The sequence below is a fragment of the Garra rufa genome, chromosome 3 (assembly GCF_049309525.1).
Source record: "Garra rufa chromosome 3, GarRuf1.0, whole genome shotgun sequence".
NCBI classification, from domain to species: domain Eukaryota; kingdom Metazoa; phylum Chordata; class Actinopteri; order Cypriniformes; family Cyprinidae; genus Garra; species Garra rufa.
In genome coordinates this window covers 51,787,165-51,805,215 of record NC_133363.1, presented here as the reverse complement: position 1 = coordinate 51,805,215, position 18,051 = coordinate 51,787,165, and the positions used below count along the sequence as shown (strand labels likewise).

Genomic DNA, 18,051 nt, shown 5'->3' with positions numbered 1-18,051 from the left:
GAGAGACTTGTTCTTGTTCCTCGGGACAGAAAGTGTCCTATGTTCCGAGGCAGATCTGGCATTGGTATTGACGAGTGGGTCGAGGAGGCCCGTGCATGTATGCGAGCTCGTCATTTGGCTCCAGCTGAAAAAGCCTTTTTTTTGTTTGATCATTTAGAAGGGGAGGCTAGGGACGAAATTAAATTTCGTTCAGGTGCTGAGCGGGGAGATCCTGAAACAATTATTAAAATTCTACTAGAACTGTATGGTTGTTGTCAATCATATGTTGCTTTGCAAGAGGCTTTCTTTTCCAGAAAACAGCAAGAGGGGGAGAGTCTTCATGAGTTTTCTTTGGCTTTGATGGGTCTCATGGATCGTGTAAAACGAGTTGCACCAGTGGGTATGTTGAACTCTGAGGTATTGTTACGTGATCAATTTATTGAGCATGTTTGTGATGGCTCTCTTCGTCGAGAGCTAAAGCAACTAGTACGTCGTCAGCCTACGGTTACGCTGTTAGATGTAAGAGGGGAGGCTATTAGATGGGAACGGGAGGGTATGCCCGGGGGTGTTCGGGGTCGTAGTTATTCAGTTCCATCGGCCTGTGGCCTCCAGTATGGGGTTCAGGGGGGGCCTGCTACCATGCAATATGATGGTTCATTTGGGTCCGAGTTAGGGGATCTTAAAGAGACTTTGAAACAACAGCAGGATCAGCTTAATCAGTTGACACAAAGTATTGCCGTACTTCAGAATAATCAAAGGCGCACTAGACTGCCTAGAGAGGGGCCTGTCATTTGCAGGAGGTGTCAGCGTCCTGGGCATTTTGCCAGGGAGTGTGATGGTGATAGGGTTTCCTTCCGCCCTCGATCTAATTCTGTAGTTCCATCCTCTTTGTCTGTTGTTAGGCCCCCTGCTCCCCAACAGGAGTCGGAAAACTAGTGCCCACCGAACTGTTGAGCCACGGTTTGGGTGGGGCCCCTATTGGCTCTACTGTTATGAATAGTCTGAGTACAACAGCAAAATTAATGTCATCTTGCCCTCATGTAGATGTCTCTATGGGGGGAGTTAAGGTGTCTTGTTTATTGGACACCGGTTCAATGGTGTCCACGGTTACCGAGAGCTTCTTTCTGCAACATTTGAAGACAGGCCGTTTACAGGCCTGTCGGTGGCTTCAGCTTAGGGCTGCTAACGGGTTAGCCATCCCTTATTTAGGCTATCTAGAATTGGACGTGTCCCTGTGTGGAAGGGTTATACCTGGTTGCGGCATACTCGTAGTAAAAGATCTTCCGGGTGGTGTTAGTGTCCCAGGGGTTCTTGGGATGAATATCATTAGCAAGTGCTATGAGCTTTTGTTTTGTCAACATGGGCCTGCTTTATTTGAGTTGCCAACAGTGTCCCAAGCGCCGGGTCCAGTACTTCAAGCCCTTCAGCGATGTCATCAGGCAGATGGTAGTCCTCCACCCGACTTGAGGAGTAGTGTGAAACTATGTCAAGGGAGGGTTCAGCGTATCCCAGGGGGTGTGACTAAGTTTGTTGCTGCAACTTGTTCAGACCAGTTTTCTGGTGGTTTTGCTTTATTTGAGCCTCTAGACTCTGGTCTGCCTGGAAGCTTGTTAGCTTCCCCTGCTTTAGTTAGGGTGTTTAGGGGGACAGTTTACATTCCTGTAGTGAATGTTGGTACCACTGACATTGTGCTTTATGCTCGCACACAGTTAGGTCACTTATGTAGCGTGGATGTGGTTAGTCTGCCTAAGGGAGTAGCTGAGTTGAGGGCTATTGAAGCTGCTAGTTCTTCTCCTAATCCAATTTTAAGCCAAATTGATGCTCTTGATTTATCTGGTGTTACTAGCGAGGATAGCCATCAGGTTAGGACGTTGCTACATAGATATCAGTCTGTGTTCTCTGCCCACGAGGGTGATTTAGGCTGTACCAGTCTTATATCACATGAAATCCCTCTGTTAGACGAAGTTCCTGTTAGGCAACGTTATAGGCGCTTGCCGCCATCAGAGTACGAGGTGGTTAAAGCCCATATCGATCAGTTGCTTGAGGCACAGGTCATTAGGGAGAGCTGCAGTCCCTATGCTTCCCCCATTGTGTTGGTGCGAAAAAAGGATGGTAGCCCTCGTCTTTGTGTGGACTACCGCCAGTTAAACCAGAAGACTCGCAAGGACGCTTTTCCTTTACCTCGTATTGAAGAGTCTTTGGATGCACTCTCTGGGGCCTGCTGGTTTTCTACTCTTGACTTAGCCAGTGGCTACAATCAAGTTCCGGTTGCTGAAAAGGATAAGGCCAAGACTGCTTTTTGTACTCCGTTTGGACTATTTGAGTTTAACCGTATGCCGTTCGGTCTCTGTAATGCCCCTAGTACTTTCCAGCGTCTTATGCAGCGTTTGTTTGGGAAACAACATTGTCAGTCTCTCTTGCTCTATCTTGATGATGTGGTGGTATTTTCTTCTACCATTTCACAGCATCTTGAACGACTAGAGGGGGTACTGAGCCGACTGGAGCAGGAAGGACTTAAAGCCAAGCTGGAGAAATGTGCCTTCCTTAAGCAGGAGGTTGGCTATTTGGGACATGTGATTTCCAGTGCTGGTGTTTCTACCGATCCAAAGAAGATTGAGGCGGTGGCAAAGTGGCAACGTCCAAGCCATGTGTCCGAGCTGCGATCGTTTCTAGGGTTTGCCAGCTATTATCGTCGCTTCGTCGAGGGTTTTTCTAAATTGGCAGCACCCCTGCATAAGTTAGTGGCTGAGTTGGCTGGTACGAAGTCTCGAAAAGGGACTGGACGAGACTTTGCGGTGGCCTGGACGGAAGCCTGTGAGCAGAGCTTTGAGAGACTGAAAGCTAAACTTATTTCTACCCCAGTTCTGGCTTATGCCGACTTTGCGTTGCCTTTTATTTTAGAGGTAGACGCTAGCTATAGCGGCTTGGGGGCAATACTGTCACAGGAACAAGAAGGTAAGGTCCGGCCGATAGCATATGCGAGCCGCGGCCTCCGCCCACCAGAACGTAATATGATAAACTACAGCTCAATGAAGTTGGAGTTCTTGGCTCTGAAATGGGCAGTCACTGAAAAATTTCGTGAGTACCTTTTGGGGCATAAGTGTATAATTTACACTGATAACAATCCGCTAAGCCACCTCACTTCTGCCAAGTTGGGAGCAACCGAGCAGCGATGGGCAGCCCAGCTTGCATGTTTTAATTATGAAATTCGCTATCGATCTGGCCGAATTAACAAGAACGCTGATGCTCTCTCTCGGCAGTATTTACCAGCTGTTACTACCACTCCTGTCCCAGAGCCTCTGCAGCAGGCTGTGGCTTTACAACAGCAGCCTCATGTTACTCAAGCTGCCATTTGTGTTTTACCTCATCACTCTGCCTCTGATATGTGTTCTCTGCAGTGGGCTGATCCGGATATACGAGCTGTGATAATCCTTCTGAGACAGAGGAAGCGCCCTAGTTCATCGGCGCGCCAAGCACTATCCACCTCGGCTCTGGCTCTGCTGCGCCATTGGGATCGTCTAGTAGAGAGGAATGGCGTATTGTATCGTCGGATTCTTCGACCTAATGGTGGTGAGGAGGTTTTCCAAATAGTTCTTCCAGCCTCTTTGAAGAAGGATGTACTCACTCAGCTACATCAAGATCATGGACATCAGGGGGTAGAGCGAACGACAGAACTCGTCCGCCAGCGTTGTTTCTGGCCCGGAATGACTGCTGAGGTGAAGCGCTGGTGTCAAGAGTGTGAGCGGTGCCAAGTTGCTAAGGATACTAACCTCGCTGTCCCTAGTTTTATGGGGCATTTGTTGGCCTCGCGGCCTAACGAGATTCTAGCCCTGGACTTTACAATTCTGGAGCCTACCCATCATGGCCTGGAAAATGTGCTGGTTATGACTGATATCTTCAGTAAATTTACTTTGGCCATACCCACTCGGGATCAGAGGGCCTCTACTGTGGCCAAGGTCCTTGTGACTGAGTGGTTTTGTAAATTTGGGGTGCCTGGCCGTCTCCATTCTGATCAGGGTCGCAGTTTTGAGAGCAGTCTTATTCAGCAATTGTGCCAGCTGTATGGAGTTACACGGACTCATACAACACCTTACCATCCAGCTGGTAATGGACAATGCGAACGGTTTAATAGGACTATGCATAATTTACTGCGTACGTTACCTGTTTCAAGAAAGCGAGACTGGGCCTCCTGCCTTCCCCAGTTGGTGTTTTGTTACAACACCACTCCACATCAGTCAACTGGCGAGTCTCCACACTTTCTTATGTTCGGTCAAGATCCTCGGTTACCAATAGACTTCTTGTTAGGCAGAGTGCAGGAGTCTGAGGTTGGCACTGTCCATGACTGGATTCGAGAGCACCAGGCCCGTCTACAAGTTGCATTTGAAGGGGCTAGGGAGAGACTGATGAGTGCTGCCTCTCGCCGTAAGGATCATCACGATCAGAGGGTGAAAGAAGATCCGCTATATGAAGGCCAGCGAGTGTATCTACGGAATTTTGGAGTAAAAGGCCGCCATAAAATTCAAGATCATTGGCGTTCTGATGTATATCAGGTGGTTAAGGCACCTAAAGACAGAGGTGCTGTGTATACGATTGCACCTGTGAATGATCTCGGGAAGATTCGACACGTACATCGGACTATGTTGAAGGCCCAACTTCAGCCAGAGGCTCGAGATATTGGTGAGGCTAACTTGTCACCAACAGCTGAACTATGCCAAGAAGATGTTAGCCGAGAAGATTTTAATGACGACCTGTTTTTAGTATCTACCAGCATGGATGGTCTTGTCACTTCTAGTAGTTTTCCAGTGTCCACAGAGAGTCCAATACCGTGTACAGTTAACGCGGAGGTTCAGGAATCAAGACCATCGACCTCCCTTCCTGATCAGCCTGACTATCCAGTCCCAAGCTTGTATACAGTGACCCAAGCCCCATTGCGACGTACGGCACGTTCGACAGCAGGGCAGCATTCAAACCTGCACCATCTTCCCCAGGCAGTGCGGGGGGTTGCTAGTGGGACTGTCCTCTCTCCTAGGCCGGTGTCGCAGGCAGTTTCTGTTTTGTTTAGGCCCTGGAACTAGTTTTATGATGTTTTAATGGGCTACCCTATGTTACTCTTCTTGAGGTCAGCTTATCGTCGGGGCGACGAAAAGAAGAGGGGGGATAGATTGTAGCAGTGTGGGATGGGCTTCCCTTTTCTTTTCTTTTCTTTTTGGGTGGTTATCCCTTTAGGGGAGGGAGCAAAAGGGGATAATTAATGTCGGAGTATTTAAATGCATGGACAGGAAGCATTAGATGATAGCCTCTGTTATACCCATCCCTTTTCCGGTCTTCAGCGTCAAGGTAGTTGAGATGTGCTGTAGCTGTTCCGGCTAAGACTTCAGTGAGTCGCGTTGAGCGCTCGTTGGAAGTTTAGTGAAACTATTTATGAAGGCGTCCTTACATCCTATGCTTGTGAAGTGGCGGATTTGACTGTCCGCAGTGTATTGGACGATCTACTGCGGGTCGTGCTGCTGTTTTTCATAGTTGGTTCTTTATAAACATAGCGTTTGTGTTGTTTTGCGTTTTTGGGTTTGAGTATGATGACCTAAGTTGAATAGTTTGAACTGAATTGGTAGCGTGTCCTTTATACAAAACCTACTAGTTGAGTTTGGTTTATTGCCATTGAGAAAGGACGCTACATCATTCCATCAGTCAATCCCTTGAGTCATCAGTTGTGATTTGTTTTCTTTTCTTTGTGTAATTATTTGGTATTTTGTATTTGTACTGGACCCACTAACTTTTCTTCTTTTTTTTCCTAGTTTGGCTCAAGGCTGGGTGCACCGAGGGGGAGGCTAGTCACCTGGGTGGAGCACACTGTTGTGAGTTTGGAGCACCAGGGTTTGAACACCTCTTCCTATTGTTTGCTGTGCACACATGTTTGGTTGAGAGCACAATTTATTTCAGCTAGTTTGCCACCCCTAAGGTAAGCTTTAGCCTTGTCTTTTTTTCTCTAATAAATTGTTTATATATTGGTTTGTGGGGAAGGTACAAAATTTATTTTGATTATGGATGCGTAGTAAAATATTGTTCTTATTGTGAACCTTTTTTTCTATTTTGTAATAAAAGAACTTGTTAATTTAGAAAGTGTTATATTGGTTTATTTATATATATATTCTTTTCTCCTTTATTCTTTTTTTTGAATAAAGTTCTGTTTAGCTGTAATCACGTCTCCGTCTTCTCTTTATACCATTGGACCGGTGGTCCTTATATTTCCTTGGGTGTAATTCCCAGGGTGGCGTAGTCATTTAAGGTTATCTAAAAGTATTGCCCTGGTCACATACACAAATTTGTTATATACTTATTCCTACACTGCATGTACTTCTGCGTAAAAGGTTGTGCGACGTGCGCGTTACAGTTAAAATACACAGACGCGCGCTGGCATGGATATCTGCGTGCATCTTCGGTTAAACTGAGTTGCTTTTAGAAGCGTCAGTTAAGTTGTTGCATATAGTTTAATGTCTTTATTGCGGGATTATCAAACTAAATTATAACTCAAATTTGAGATTTTACTGGGGCACGTGCCTCAGTAAAAAGGGTCTAATGCCCCTGCATGGTCACGATAGAAACTGTCAAGTGGACAGAACGTAATGCAATCAAATTCAACACCATTCAAAATTGATCATTTTATTTGTAGTAGGCTATTTCAAATTTGCTAAATTTGATCCATATTTCTCATTTGACTAAAGCAAACTGTAAAGATATTAATTGTACTACTTCAATAATAAAATACGATACATTAACTAATCATAAGTCACAATTCTTAAAATCAAAGATCAATAAAATTCCTCAGGTAGGTTTTAAAGAATGCTCACTGATTATTCCCAAATGTGAGGTGACAGCTGTCCCTGTTTACAATAGCCCACAAATCACTCACTCATAATAATATACAATAGTTAACAACACATTGATTCATTTGTCAATAAATGTAAAAGTGTCTTTGTGTTAAAATGTTGTCCTATCGACAATATCCTTGAGATGGACGTCATTCTGGCAGACAATACTTCTCAGCATGTTTGGAATCCTCCAGGTAGACGTAAGACCATGAAGAGAGTGGAGCGATCCTTAATTTGGTGGTCCAAAAACGTATCATTGTCTTCTAGTTGTTTATCTGTGTACAGCAGCCTCAGAGACGATGGATCATCCCCTATGATAATATATAAGGAAATTTAAAACATTCGAACATATGTCCAAAATTATGATTTCAGTAGTCTACATGTTTTGAACAAGTAGCTTAAATATGAGATTGTATACTTTGAATTCTTAGAAAAAGAAAGATAAAAAAAAAAAACATTTAGGCTACTATTTTAACGATGTGGAATTCACGGCAGGCTAATATGACCGAAAAAAAAAAAACAGCTAACTTTTTAGGAAATGCCTATTTGACTGGTTAATGGTCTATAATGTTGTGCTTGAGCATTTGATCTTACCTGCTTGACCAGGCAATTTTTCTGCAACTTTCTTTTTGAATTCCAAAATAGTCGTTTTGTTGAATTCTTCCTCTGATGTCGCAACATCGACAGTTTTCTTCTCCCCCTTTATTCCAACCACTATGATTTGGTAAATTTTTCCCATTTTTAGAAGAACACCTAAACGAGTTTAGCGACTGTAAAACCTCGTAGGCTATGAACCGTGGAAGTTTCACTTTCTGTTTTATATGCTTGCCAGCTGTTGACGCCCCGTTTGATCAAAATAGGATCGGCCATATTTCACCTACATCTCCACAATAATAACAACGATAATAATAAATCACACTATCTATGCTATTTTAGTCGTTTAGGTTTTTTTTTTTTTTTGCATACTTGTAATATAGACTAGGCTACAACAATTGTAGTCTCTGGAATGAGGAAAATTGCACTGGTAAATTACTTATTTTATATAAGGCTATAACTTGACGTGGCAGGTAACCTATCCAATCTCAACCTCAAAGCTGAGAAACCATGTGACAAACTAGAAAAAGAACAAACAACATACAAACTAGGTTTCATTTTTAAACCGACTGCTGGAGCTGCAATGACGGAACAACAGACGGAAGAAAAACGCTACGATCCCGATGACAAAACACTTAAGTTTGTAACGCGCCAGGATGACATAAGTATGTATAAAGCCTTATGTTTATGTAAATTGACGTTAAATGAAGATTACAGTAATTTCGGTAGGGTTTTCTTTTTTTCTACATATATAGGCAAAGAACCCGAAGTACGCTTCGGCTAAGTAATCGCTTAGCGTGTACTTTAATATTATTTCCAGTTCATTCATCACAGGTGTGTTTTAAACCTGCCTGGTTATCCAGCTATTGTGTATAGTAACTTTGTATTTTTTAATGCTATAGGGACTGTATGCTATGAGCCATTGCTGAATTAAATAAGTTAAATTAAAAATATAGTTAATTTACTAATATACTTTTAGCTGGGGATGATGACCCTGAAACTCGTCGTGCTGAGATGTCATGTGGCCATGCAGTGACTCCACAGTCACTGACTGCATGGTGTCGTAGTCTGCTCGACCAGGTAATACATTTATTCAGACTAATGAATCAGTACTTGTTAACAGGCACATACATCAATCTAAAAGCATGTCTTGTATTCTCAGGGTCAGCACAAGTTCCTGTGCCCTGCACTTAAAGAAGGCACAGTACAAAGATGCAATGCAGAATGGCCCTACGTGGAGGTGCGGAGGTTGGCTGTACTGACACAAGAGGAGCAGAGCCATTTTGAAGAGACGATGGCTGTCCTTGCTGCAGCTGAGTACTGCGAACACAAAACAGTGAGTTAAAAGCATAAATCACAACATATATCCAAAAGTGACATATGAACTATAATGAACTGATCTCTAACTTTATCTTCAGTGTCCTGGTTGTCAGACATTCGTTGAGAGAGCCGACATTACCAACCTCTGTGCCATGTGCACTATCTGCACGGCCGAGAAGGGTCGGACGTTTCATTTCTGTTGGCAGTGTATGAAGGAGTGGAAAGGCCCAGGCCCTCGATCTGACCGCTGTGACAACCCTGGCTGCACCAATCCTGACATTGAAAAGTTGGCAAAATGTCGTAATATAACTCTACCTGAAGTCAATAATGTGAGCTGTCCCTCCATGCGAGCTTGTCCCACTTGTGGCAACCTTGTGGAGCATGACACAACAGGGTGTAAGAATATCATATGCAATCGCTGCAGGGTAGAATTCTGCTTTGTTTGCCTGAAAGTGACTAAAGTATGCTTGGAAACAAGCACACACTTTATTGCCTGCTCTAATGGGGTCGCGCCACGCCAGACCTCCATTCCTTCCTGGAAAAGAAATCCACAATAAAACCATTAAGCAAACCAAACAAAAGGATGTTTATACATGTGACAAGATAAAATGTAAAAACGGTGAAAAGGAAAGTTGATTTGATTACTGCCAAATGCATAAATTACATTAACTAGTCTACACTCCTAAACATAAAGGTCCTTTATTGGCATCAGTGGTTCTATGAAGGACACCGAACAACCATGGAACCTTTCAAATGCAGAAAAGTTTCTTTATAGTTGAAGAAGGTTTTTTAGATTTTTAAAGAATTCTTCAAAATGGTTTTTCTAAGGCATCACTGCAAAAACACCCTTTTGGAACCTTTATTTTTAAGAGTCTATATTAAAATGTTTGCTTATTCATTTTGTGTGTGATTCTATATACAATTAATCTATATAAGGTGAAGGCTTTTTGTCCATTGTTCTTATATTGAGTGTTTTGTTCTTTAAATAGAATGGCTTGACAATTTAAGTAGTTGTTTACTTATTCAAAGGCATAAATGTGACTGAATTTGAAGATGTTTTAAAATTGTAGAATGGTTACATGCATGGCCTCTTATATTTTCTTCTGCCTTTCCAGGTGTGGCATAAATTGCTCTAATAACAACAATAAAGTCAGTTAGTTGAGAAATATTGTTGCCATGGTATACTTAATTAGCACTAAAAACAAAAGCAGGAAATAATGACAGCAATATTAAGTAATAAAACTGTTGGTCCCCAAGTATATAAGGTAAACAAATGAAAAACAGGAAGACATTTCTTAGATCAAGTGTAGTCATGTGAAAAAAAATCAAATCAGAAATGGAATTTCCCTTAAAGTCTTATAGTTTGCAAATGTAAAGTGAAAGTCAGCACAAATGATGCCAAATTAAACAATATGACAGATATGATAGGTTGGCTTAATAAACAAAGGGGACAGAGCTGTCACAGTTTTGGTTTGTTAAAGTGAAACCAAAAGTATTTGCTGTTTACCTGAGAACTGTGCCTATGGATTGCAAAGAGGAAGACATTTCTTTATTCTCTGGAATTTTCTGTTTAATAAGCCAGTGGCTCAGATGTTAGGTAATGTACGTCAGACAAACAATAATTATTTGACAAAGGAGTTTCCCTTAAAGACTAAAACATTTATGTAAGTAAGAACAGATCAGTCGTGGTGTCAACAAAACTTAATGAAAAATATAAAGCAGTCAAACTAAACGTAATAACTAATTATGCAAAAGTTTAAAGATAAATACTGATAAAAATGGGTCATTCTGGGTTGCACTGTGATCTAATAACAAACTGATATAATAATATGTATGGCTCCAAATAACGGTTCATCTCAAATTGAAGTCTGCTTTCTTAACGGCTTTGTCTCTGTTCTTGGATTCTACTGTAAATGTAAAACAACAATTATTTCACTTAGTTTAATTTTGAAGACTTAATATATTCTATTCAAAATCTATTATAAGTTTTAACACTAAGTAAGCATTAGTATTTCTGCAACTCTAATGAAATAATATTCTACAAAAAAAAAAATGTAGAGTGGCATTTTTAGAAATCACATTAACTTCTAGCTAACAGCAGTATAACGTTTGAGAAAAGAGTGCTTGGACCTGCATCATTAATCAGCCACATTGGCGGCACGTAACATAAACAATGCCACTGAACCGAACGAAACGTACATATTTTGCCGATTAATGCTTCTGAAAATAGTCAATCGTTGTCATGTTTTGGGCTGTACTAATCGGTCCGACCAGGAAAAATATTTGGAGTACTATAGACTGCCAAAAGTTAGGCTATTACAAATCAAGGAGTGCAAAAAAGAGAAACAAAAGGCGTTTGTGGTTGGCCAAACTGAACCAGGATTTCAACATCTGTGTTTGTACTTATTTCCGGTCAGGTAGGTGAAATATTACGCTAATATCTGAATACTGCTCGTAAGTATTACCACCTAGTTTGTCAAAATATTGAGCCCTGCTTAACTAAGTCGTACTTATATGGTTTAGACGACATAAATTAGCAAAACAACGTATTCAGTAGCATTAACCGTGTTGTTTACATCCGAGTATGCCAATATGGCCGCGCATCCAAGTATCTGACCAAATCGTAGCATAGGTACAATTCTGCGCTAGGACTACGACTAAAGGAAGAGTGACAATGCCCTCTACTGTTTAAGTATAAAAACAACCCTTTAAAGGTTATTCCGAGCCACATAGAACAGTAAATCAAAAGACTTACATGAAATGTTTGTGAGCATTCAAGGAACTTAAACCTTTATTCTGCTTCCATGATTGTGGGCAGAGAAGAAATCGCATGAAAGCAACCCAAAAATGAAAACTCATTTACTTATGCTGCCTTCATGTGCTATCGTAATTATGGCAAATACCAAAATCCGACATCGAAATTGCACATGAACACCCACTCACATTGCAATTTCCACTGGAAAGCTCGAAATTTTTTATGATACCCGAGTTGCCGAGATGGGATAAACTTTGACCTTTCAACATGGCGGACAGCAACGAAACTATACTGAATGATAAGCATTGCATGATGTTGAAAGTTCTCTGCTGTTTAGTTGGTTAGTTTGTAGCCCCCATAATGCTGTGGCATAAAGGATTTTAATAACGTCGCTATTTAAACGTAGTGTTGTTATTAAAAATCCCATTAAGATAGGGTGACCATATTCTGAGAATCCAAAAAGAGGACACCCTCCCCAGGATGCCCCTCCCCCCCATTCTATTCTATTATGTGTGAATAATAGAACTCACACTTTTATTAAAATTCTTATTTAAATCGATTTGCCTTTATTGGCAACAGATACTGCCCTCGAAAGGCAAAGTGCAGTAACTACGCATTTGGTCAAAATTGAGGCTTAAAATGGACTTTATGAATACTGTTTTGTCTCCTGATCAATTTTGTCCCCAAAAAACGAGTGTTTACGAGAAACAAGAGTGTCAACATGTTTGACTAGCTGGCCTAAAAACTTTCTCTGTTTCCTAAATTTTTCTCTGTTTCAGTGTTGGTGTAGTTACTGCACTTTGCCTTTGGAGGGCAGCATTTTATGATATTTTACAAAATCCCCCCGGACATAATTTTATAGCCAAAAAGGAGGACATGTCCGGGTAAAAGAGGACGTATAGTCACCCTAGTTAAGAGAAGATGCTAGCTTGTCGTGGCTCGCCTCCAGTAGGGTGCTGTGCGGTACAGTGTTCTGAAGGAGGCAATTTTCTCATGTTATTTTATTTGGTCCTTTTTACCAAAGTTGCATGCGAGGACAAATTCCAAGTCTGCCATGTTTCTCTTCACTACGACAACAAAAGCACAGGAACACGACACACTGGTAACTCCACAAGTGGAAAGCATCATCTTTCCCATATCACACGAAGGCAGCATTAACCTCACATGGTTGGTAGGAACTGGGGCTGTCTAAATCTTAAAAAAGCAGACACATTTACAGCAAATAAGCATATGTGGCCTCTTCGAAATGGCTCTCTTCAGAAGTAAATCTCATTTATGTCTCTGGAAATGAAAGCTGATGTTCAAACCTGGTGCACGCACACACGTCCATTGATAATCGAAATTTGTATAAGAAATAACTTATGTATATATTTTAAAGTAATTATTGGTGCATACTTCAGCCTTCCTAAATTGGTTAAAATCTCTAAATGCAGACTTAATTTGTGAACCTGTGTATCCCCCAATATGGTGCATAGCATGAGATCATTCAGTTTATCTGTACCTTCCTACAGACCTTTTTATTTCCTTCTGCTTTGTAACGACCTCTTTTGAGATCAACAGCTTTCTTTAATACAAGTGAAATAGATCTCAAAAACTTTAGGACATCATAAGATATAATCATTCTGAAAATTATATTTTTCATTATAGAGTAAACATTACAATGTTAGAGACATTTCAAAACTTTAAAGACACATGTCTGATTGTGTTATCTTTATTTAGCATGAGCCAATGTAATTAAATCTAAACAAGAAAAGTTAATAAAACTTTACAACAAAACAATTGGACCCATTCGTCAGCATTAATACAACAAAAAAAAAAGAAAAGAAAAAAGGAAGAACTCTTAATAGGGACTATTCAGAAGAAGCAGAACTATGGCTGGGCGTTGTCTGTGTTGAGCAGCTACCCAGCTTCTGAGACTTGAGCTTTTTGTAGTATTTCTGGAGAAGAGAAGGAGAAAAGGGAGAAAAGTTAACTATATAAAATAGGCATGTTAAGTCTTAAATAAGAACGGTACTTTAATTTAAGTAAGTACCAGTAAGAAATTAAAGTTCAGCTAACATTCAGAATTAAATTATAACTTGTACCTCCATGTTCTGGTAATGCTTTAGGCTACTGCAGTGACTTTTCTTAGCAGTTTCCTCATTGCCATAGAATAGAGAGCAAAGTCTGCAGAAGAAACCCGTCTTGGGCACCACAAAGTCAATCCCTATGAAACAGATGAAAAAAAAAAAAGTAAGTTAAATTTGCTTGAAGGTAATGCATTTGATTAACTCAGCATTATCAAACAGACTTTTGAAGCCAATAGGTTGGCGCAGGCGTCATTTCTAGTAGATCTCTAACTCTTACCAATGGGATTGTCTGGGTTAAATGGGGGCAAGTCTTCAATCACAGGAGAATTAGAGCGGGCTCTCTTAGCCTCTGGTTCCTCTGTCGACTCCGTTTCCCGCCGTTGCTTGGACTCTTCTGCAAATTAAAACAAAAGAAAGGAATAGTTAAGAACACTGAAAGCAATAAACACCAAATACCTATCAATGAAATTAAAATACCTTTGAGTGTGGATTTTTTATCTGTGACCGGTGTGTCAACAGTATCACTTTCTGACTTTGCAGAGCTGTCATCATCTTTAGCTCTAGTCCTGTCCTCTTCTGACACTGAAGAGACCTCTGCAGTCGAGGAATCTGGAACTTGCACAGTTTCAGCCTTTTGGGGTTCTGGCTTAACATCAAGATCCATGGATTCGACAGCTGCGGGAGGACTCTCGCTTACGGAAGCAGCTGGCTCTGGTTCACCCTCCGCATTTGTCTCAGGCTCCTCTGGCTCTTCAGCACTCTTTGTTGCTCCTCTTCTGCCTCTTGTGGATCTCCTCACTATAGAGTGCAAAAAGAGACAACAGTGCTTACAAAACCTGCAGTACTTTAATCTAAGGGTTTAATGAGAAAGGAACTCTGCTTTCTCTCTTTTACTCACCTGGAGTCTGGCGTGTTCTCTTTTTGGCCCTTGTAGCTCTCTTTTTAACTTGCTTCGCCTCTTTGACATCTTCACTGGGTTGTTCCTCTTCCTCCTCCCCTACTTCGTCCACAGTTACAAAGTTCATCTTGCGGAGCTCTTCAAGGTCACAGGCATCCTCTTCTTGGCTTGGTGATTTCACAGGTTCCTCTGGTATGATTGGTGTTGTGGAGCTTGGGGTGGCTGGCTTGTCTTCATTATGCTCCACTTCCTCATTCTCCTCATCATCACTCTTGGCCTCATCCAGGGTTACAAGAGTCTAGAAAGACGAAAAATAGATCATGTCAACTTACAAGACTTGAAGGAGAAGTTCATTTCCAGAACAAAAATTTACAGATAATTTATCCCTTGTCATCCAAGATGTTAATGTCTTTCTTTCTTAAGTCGTAAAGAAATTATGTTTTTTTAAGGAAAACATTTCAGGATTTTCCTCCATATAGTTTGAACTTCCAAAATGCAGTTTAAATGTAGTTTCAAAAGATCCCAAATGCGGTTGTAAACAATCCCAGGCGAAGAAGAGGAGTCTTATCTAGCGAAACGATTGGTTATTAAAAAAAGACCATTTATATACTTTTAACTTCAAATGCTTGTCTTGCTCTGCCTGAAATCACTTTTTTTCTGGTTCAAGAGTTCTCTCTCAATTTCAAAATCGTCCTACATAGCTGTTTTATCATCTTTTTAGTCTTCTTTGCATGTTCAATTTGTAATCACTTGGTTGGTGCTTTCGATGTAGGATGATTTTGAAATTATTTTTGAAGTTGAGAGAGAAAATATGATTTTTCAACATACCCTAAATGAACCGGAAAAAAAAAAAGAGTTCAGGCAGAGCAAGACAAGACATTCGTTTAAAGCCGCATTTAAACTGCATTTTGGAAGTTCCATAGAAGTCCACAATATGGAGAAAAATCCTGAAATGTTTTCCTCAACAAACAATTTCATTACGGCTGAAGAAAGAAAGACATGAACATTTGTGACCCTGGATCACAAAACCAGTCTTAAGTCGCTGGGGTATATTTGTAGCAATAGCCAAAAATACATTGCATGGGTCAAAATTTTAGATTTTTCTTTTATGCCAAAAATCATTAAGAAATTAAGTAAAGTTCATGTTCCATGAAGATTTTTTTGTAAAATTCCTACTGTAAACATATCAAAACGTAATTTTTGATTTGTAATATGCATTGTTAAGAACTTAATTTGGACAACTTTAAAGGTGATTTTCTCAGTCTTTTTGATTTTTTTGCATCCTCAAATTTCTGATTTCAAATATTGTCCTATCCTAACAAACCATACATCAATAGAAAGCTTATTTATTGATGTATAAATCTCAGTTTTGTCAAATTTAACCTTATGACTGGTTTTGTGGTCCAGGGTCACATTTTGGATGAAAAGGGGTGAGTACATTATCTGTAAATTTTTGTTCTGGTAGTGAACTTCTCCTTTAAACCCAAATCAAGGTAGCCTTAATGACTGTTTTAACAAAAATAAAATAAAAACTGACCTCAGGATTGAATGAATCAAACTCCTCCTCTTCATCAACAATCTCATCCAATGTAACCAGGCCATGAAGTTCCTTGTCCAGCTGGTATTCTTCACCTCCCATTTCGTCATCTCCAACCTCATCAACTGTTACAAGTGTCTCAGGCACTTCATCAGCCTTTGAATGCTGTTCCTCATTTGTTTCAACAAGAAAATCTTCCTCGCCCTCACTGACCTCATCAAGAGTGACCAATGCATCATGGGATGGAATTTCAGAGATCACAGCTGCCTCATCTTTATTTTCCATCACTGAGGCAGAAGTTTCAGGCTCCTCAGGAAGGACATTTTCAGATTTTTCTAAAGTTTCTACAGAAGTTGGTTGGCAGACTTCCTTCTGTGAAGGAGAGGATGAAACTGACTGGCTTGGCTTAAATTCATTCAAGTCTCCAATGTCAGGGTCTTCTTTCGTGGTCTTAACATTGTTGTCCATCTCAGCTGAAGCAGTTTCTGCTGTACAAGGCTCTTCCATCCCATCTGTTCCCAGTGGTTTATCAACACTTGGTTCCTGAGGCTCTTGCTCTTCTGGTTTTGGAGATGCAACAACTTCTGCAGCTGGTGTGGTTTCTTCAGTCTTGGCTTCCATTTTATCTGCACATTCGATAACCTCAGGTTCAGAAGCAATAATCTCGTCAATTTGTTTTGGTTTATCAGCTGGACCTGACTCTACACTAGGAGAGATTATGGAGTCGCAATCGATTTTATCCTGGATATTCTCATCCTTGGCTGAGGTTTCAGTATTTGAGACCACAGAGTCCTCTGCATCATCCCCAACTTCGTCAACGGTCACAAACTCATCAATGTTAAATGGAAATAGTTCTTCATCTTTTTCCTAGAAAACCCAAATTCTCAATTACCAATGCCTATCTTCAGTTATTGGACTGCAAACATGTTAAATGTTCACACTTACCTTTTCAGCTGTCCTTGATTTTGAGTGACTCCTTGAAGGTTGTGAGTTTTTGCTATGACTCTATGAGAAAGCAAATAAAACATGCAAAAAAAAAAAAAACAAGAAAAACAGAACAATTAAGTATCAATGTATCTTTTTAAACAACTTAAAACAATAGCTCTTTAAAGCTAAAGTCAAAAGTTACATTCTGTACCTTGCAGAATCTACAAAAATACAAAATTACATTTTACCAAAATGAGGGATCAAGCTAAATGCATGTTTTTTTTTATTTAGTAATGACCTGAATAAGATTTCACATAAAAGAAAATTGTTGAATTTATAAAAATTACTCTGTTCAAAAGTTTAAATATGCATTATAATACTGCATTGTTATTGTTATCTGAATGATCCACAGAAGTGTTTTTTGTTTAGTGATAGTTGTTTATGAGTCCCTTGTTTGTCCTCAACATTTAAACTGCCTGCTGTTCTTCAGAAAATTCTCATATGCAACTATAACATATTCCTTTAGATGGAATCACAATCAGAAATATGATATTTAGGCATTCCGTTTAATTCCTTAATGCATTGTTTTTCCTTTTGGAGGATCAGTGAACGTTTGAACCTTCCATAATAGCAGCATATTAGTCACTTTGTTGTCCTCAGTGTGAAAAGTTGGATCTCAAAATCATACAGTCATTGTTGGACATGGTTCAAATACACAAAAATGCTGAAAAACCAAAGAATCCATAGGAGCTGAAGGACTTTCCTGAAGACAGTGGGCAGTTTAACTGTTCAGGACAAACAAGGGACTCATGAACAACTAACAAAAAAAAAACAAAAAACACACAGCTGTGGATCATTCACTTAACAGTAAATAAAAAAAAAAAAAAAAAAAAAAGTGTATGCAAACTTTTGAACAGGGTAATTTTTATAAACTTATTTTCTCTTGTGGCTTATTATGTACATCTTTTATGTGAAATATCTTATTCAGATCAGTACTAAATTAAAATACACATTTTGTATAATCCCTCTTATTTTGGCAAAATAATTATCATTTTGCAGATTCTGTGAATCTATATGTGAACTTTTGACTTTAACTGTATATA

General features: G+C 40.1%; 3 protein-coding genes across 3 annotated transcripts in view; 1 reads left to right on the top strand and 2 right to left on the bottom strand.

The window, feature by feature from the left end:
• Positions 1–6,623: 6,623 nt before the first annotated feature.
• Positions 6,624–7,625, bottom strand: LOC141331332 (uncharacterized). The gene is made up of 2 exons (XM_073836357.1): positions 7,443–7,625; positions 6,624–7,159 (listed from the first exon to the last, which is right to left on the bottom strand). The coding sequence occupies exons 1-2, from the start codon at positions 7,585–7,587 to the stop codon at positions 7,020–7,022; spliced, it is 285 nt and encodes a 94-aa protein (XP_073692458.1). The 5' UTR covers positions 7,588–7,625; the 3' UTR covers positions 6,624–7,019.
• Positions 7,626–7,981: 356 nt separating this feature from the next.
• On the top strand, positions 7,982–9,906 carry LOC141331331 (uncharacterized). The gene is made up of 4 exons (XM_073836356.1): positions 7,982–8,107; positions 8,422–8,522; positions 8,605–8,778; positions 8,861–9,906. Exons 1-4 carry the CDS (start codon positions 8,026–8,028, stop codon positions 9,317–9,319), a joined length of 816 nt encoding a protein of 271 aa, XP_073692457.1. The 5' UTR covers positions 7,982–8,025; the 3' UTR covers positions 9,320–9,906.
• A 3,096-nt stretch (positions 9,907–13,002) lies between these two features.
• Positions 13,003–18,051, bottom strand: part of znf638 (zinc finger protein 638) — a 50,790-nt gene continuing 45,741 nt past the window's right edge. The window contains exons 21-27 of the mRNA XM_073836656.1: positions 16,967–17,026; positions 16,022–16,888; positions 14,485–14,782; positions 14,064–14,384; positions 13,864–13,980; positions 13,602–13,723; positions 13,003–13,454 (exon numbers count right to left, since the gene is read on the bottom strand). Coding sequence (XP_073692757.1) covers positions 13,368–13,454; positions 13,602–13,723; positions 13,864–13,980; positions 14,064–14,384; positions 14,485–14,782; positions 16,022–16,888; positions 16,967–17,026 — 1,872 coding nt within the window. The 3' untranslated portion in view covers positions 13,003–13,367. The remainder of the gene's footprint in view (positions 13,455–13,601; positions 13,724–13,863; positions 13,981–14,063; positions 14,385–14,484; positions 14,783–16,021; positions 16,889–16,966; positions 17,027–18,051) is intronic.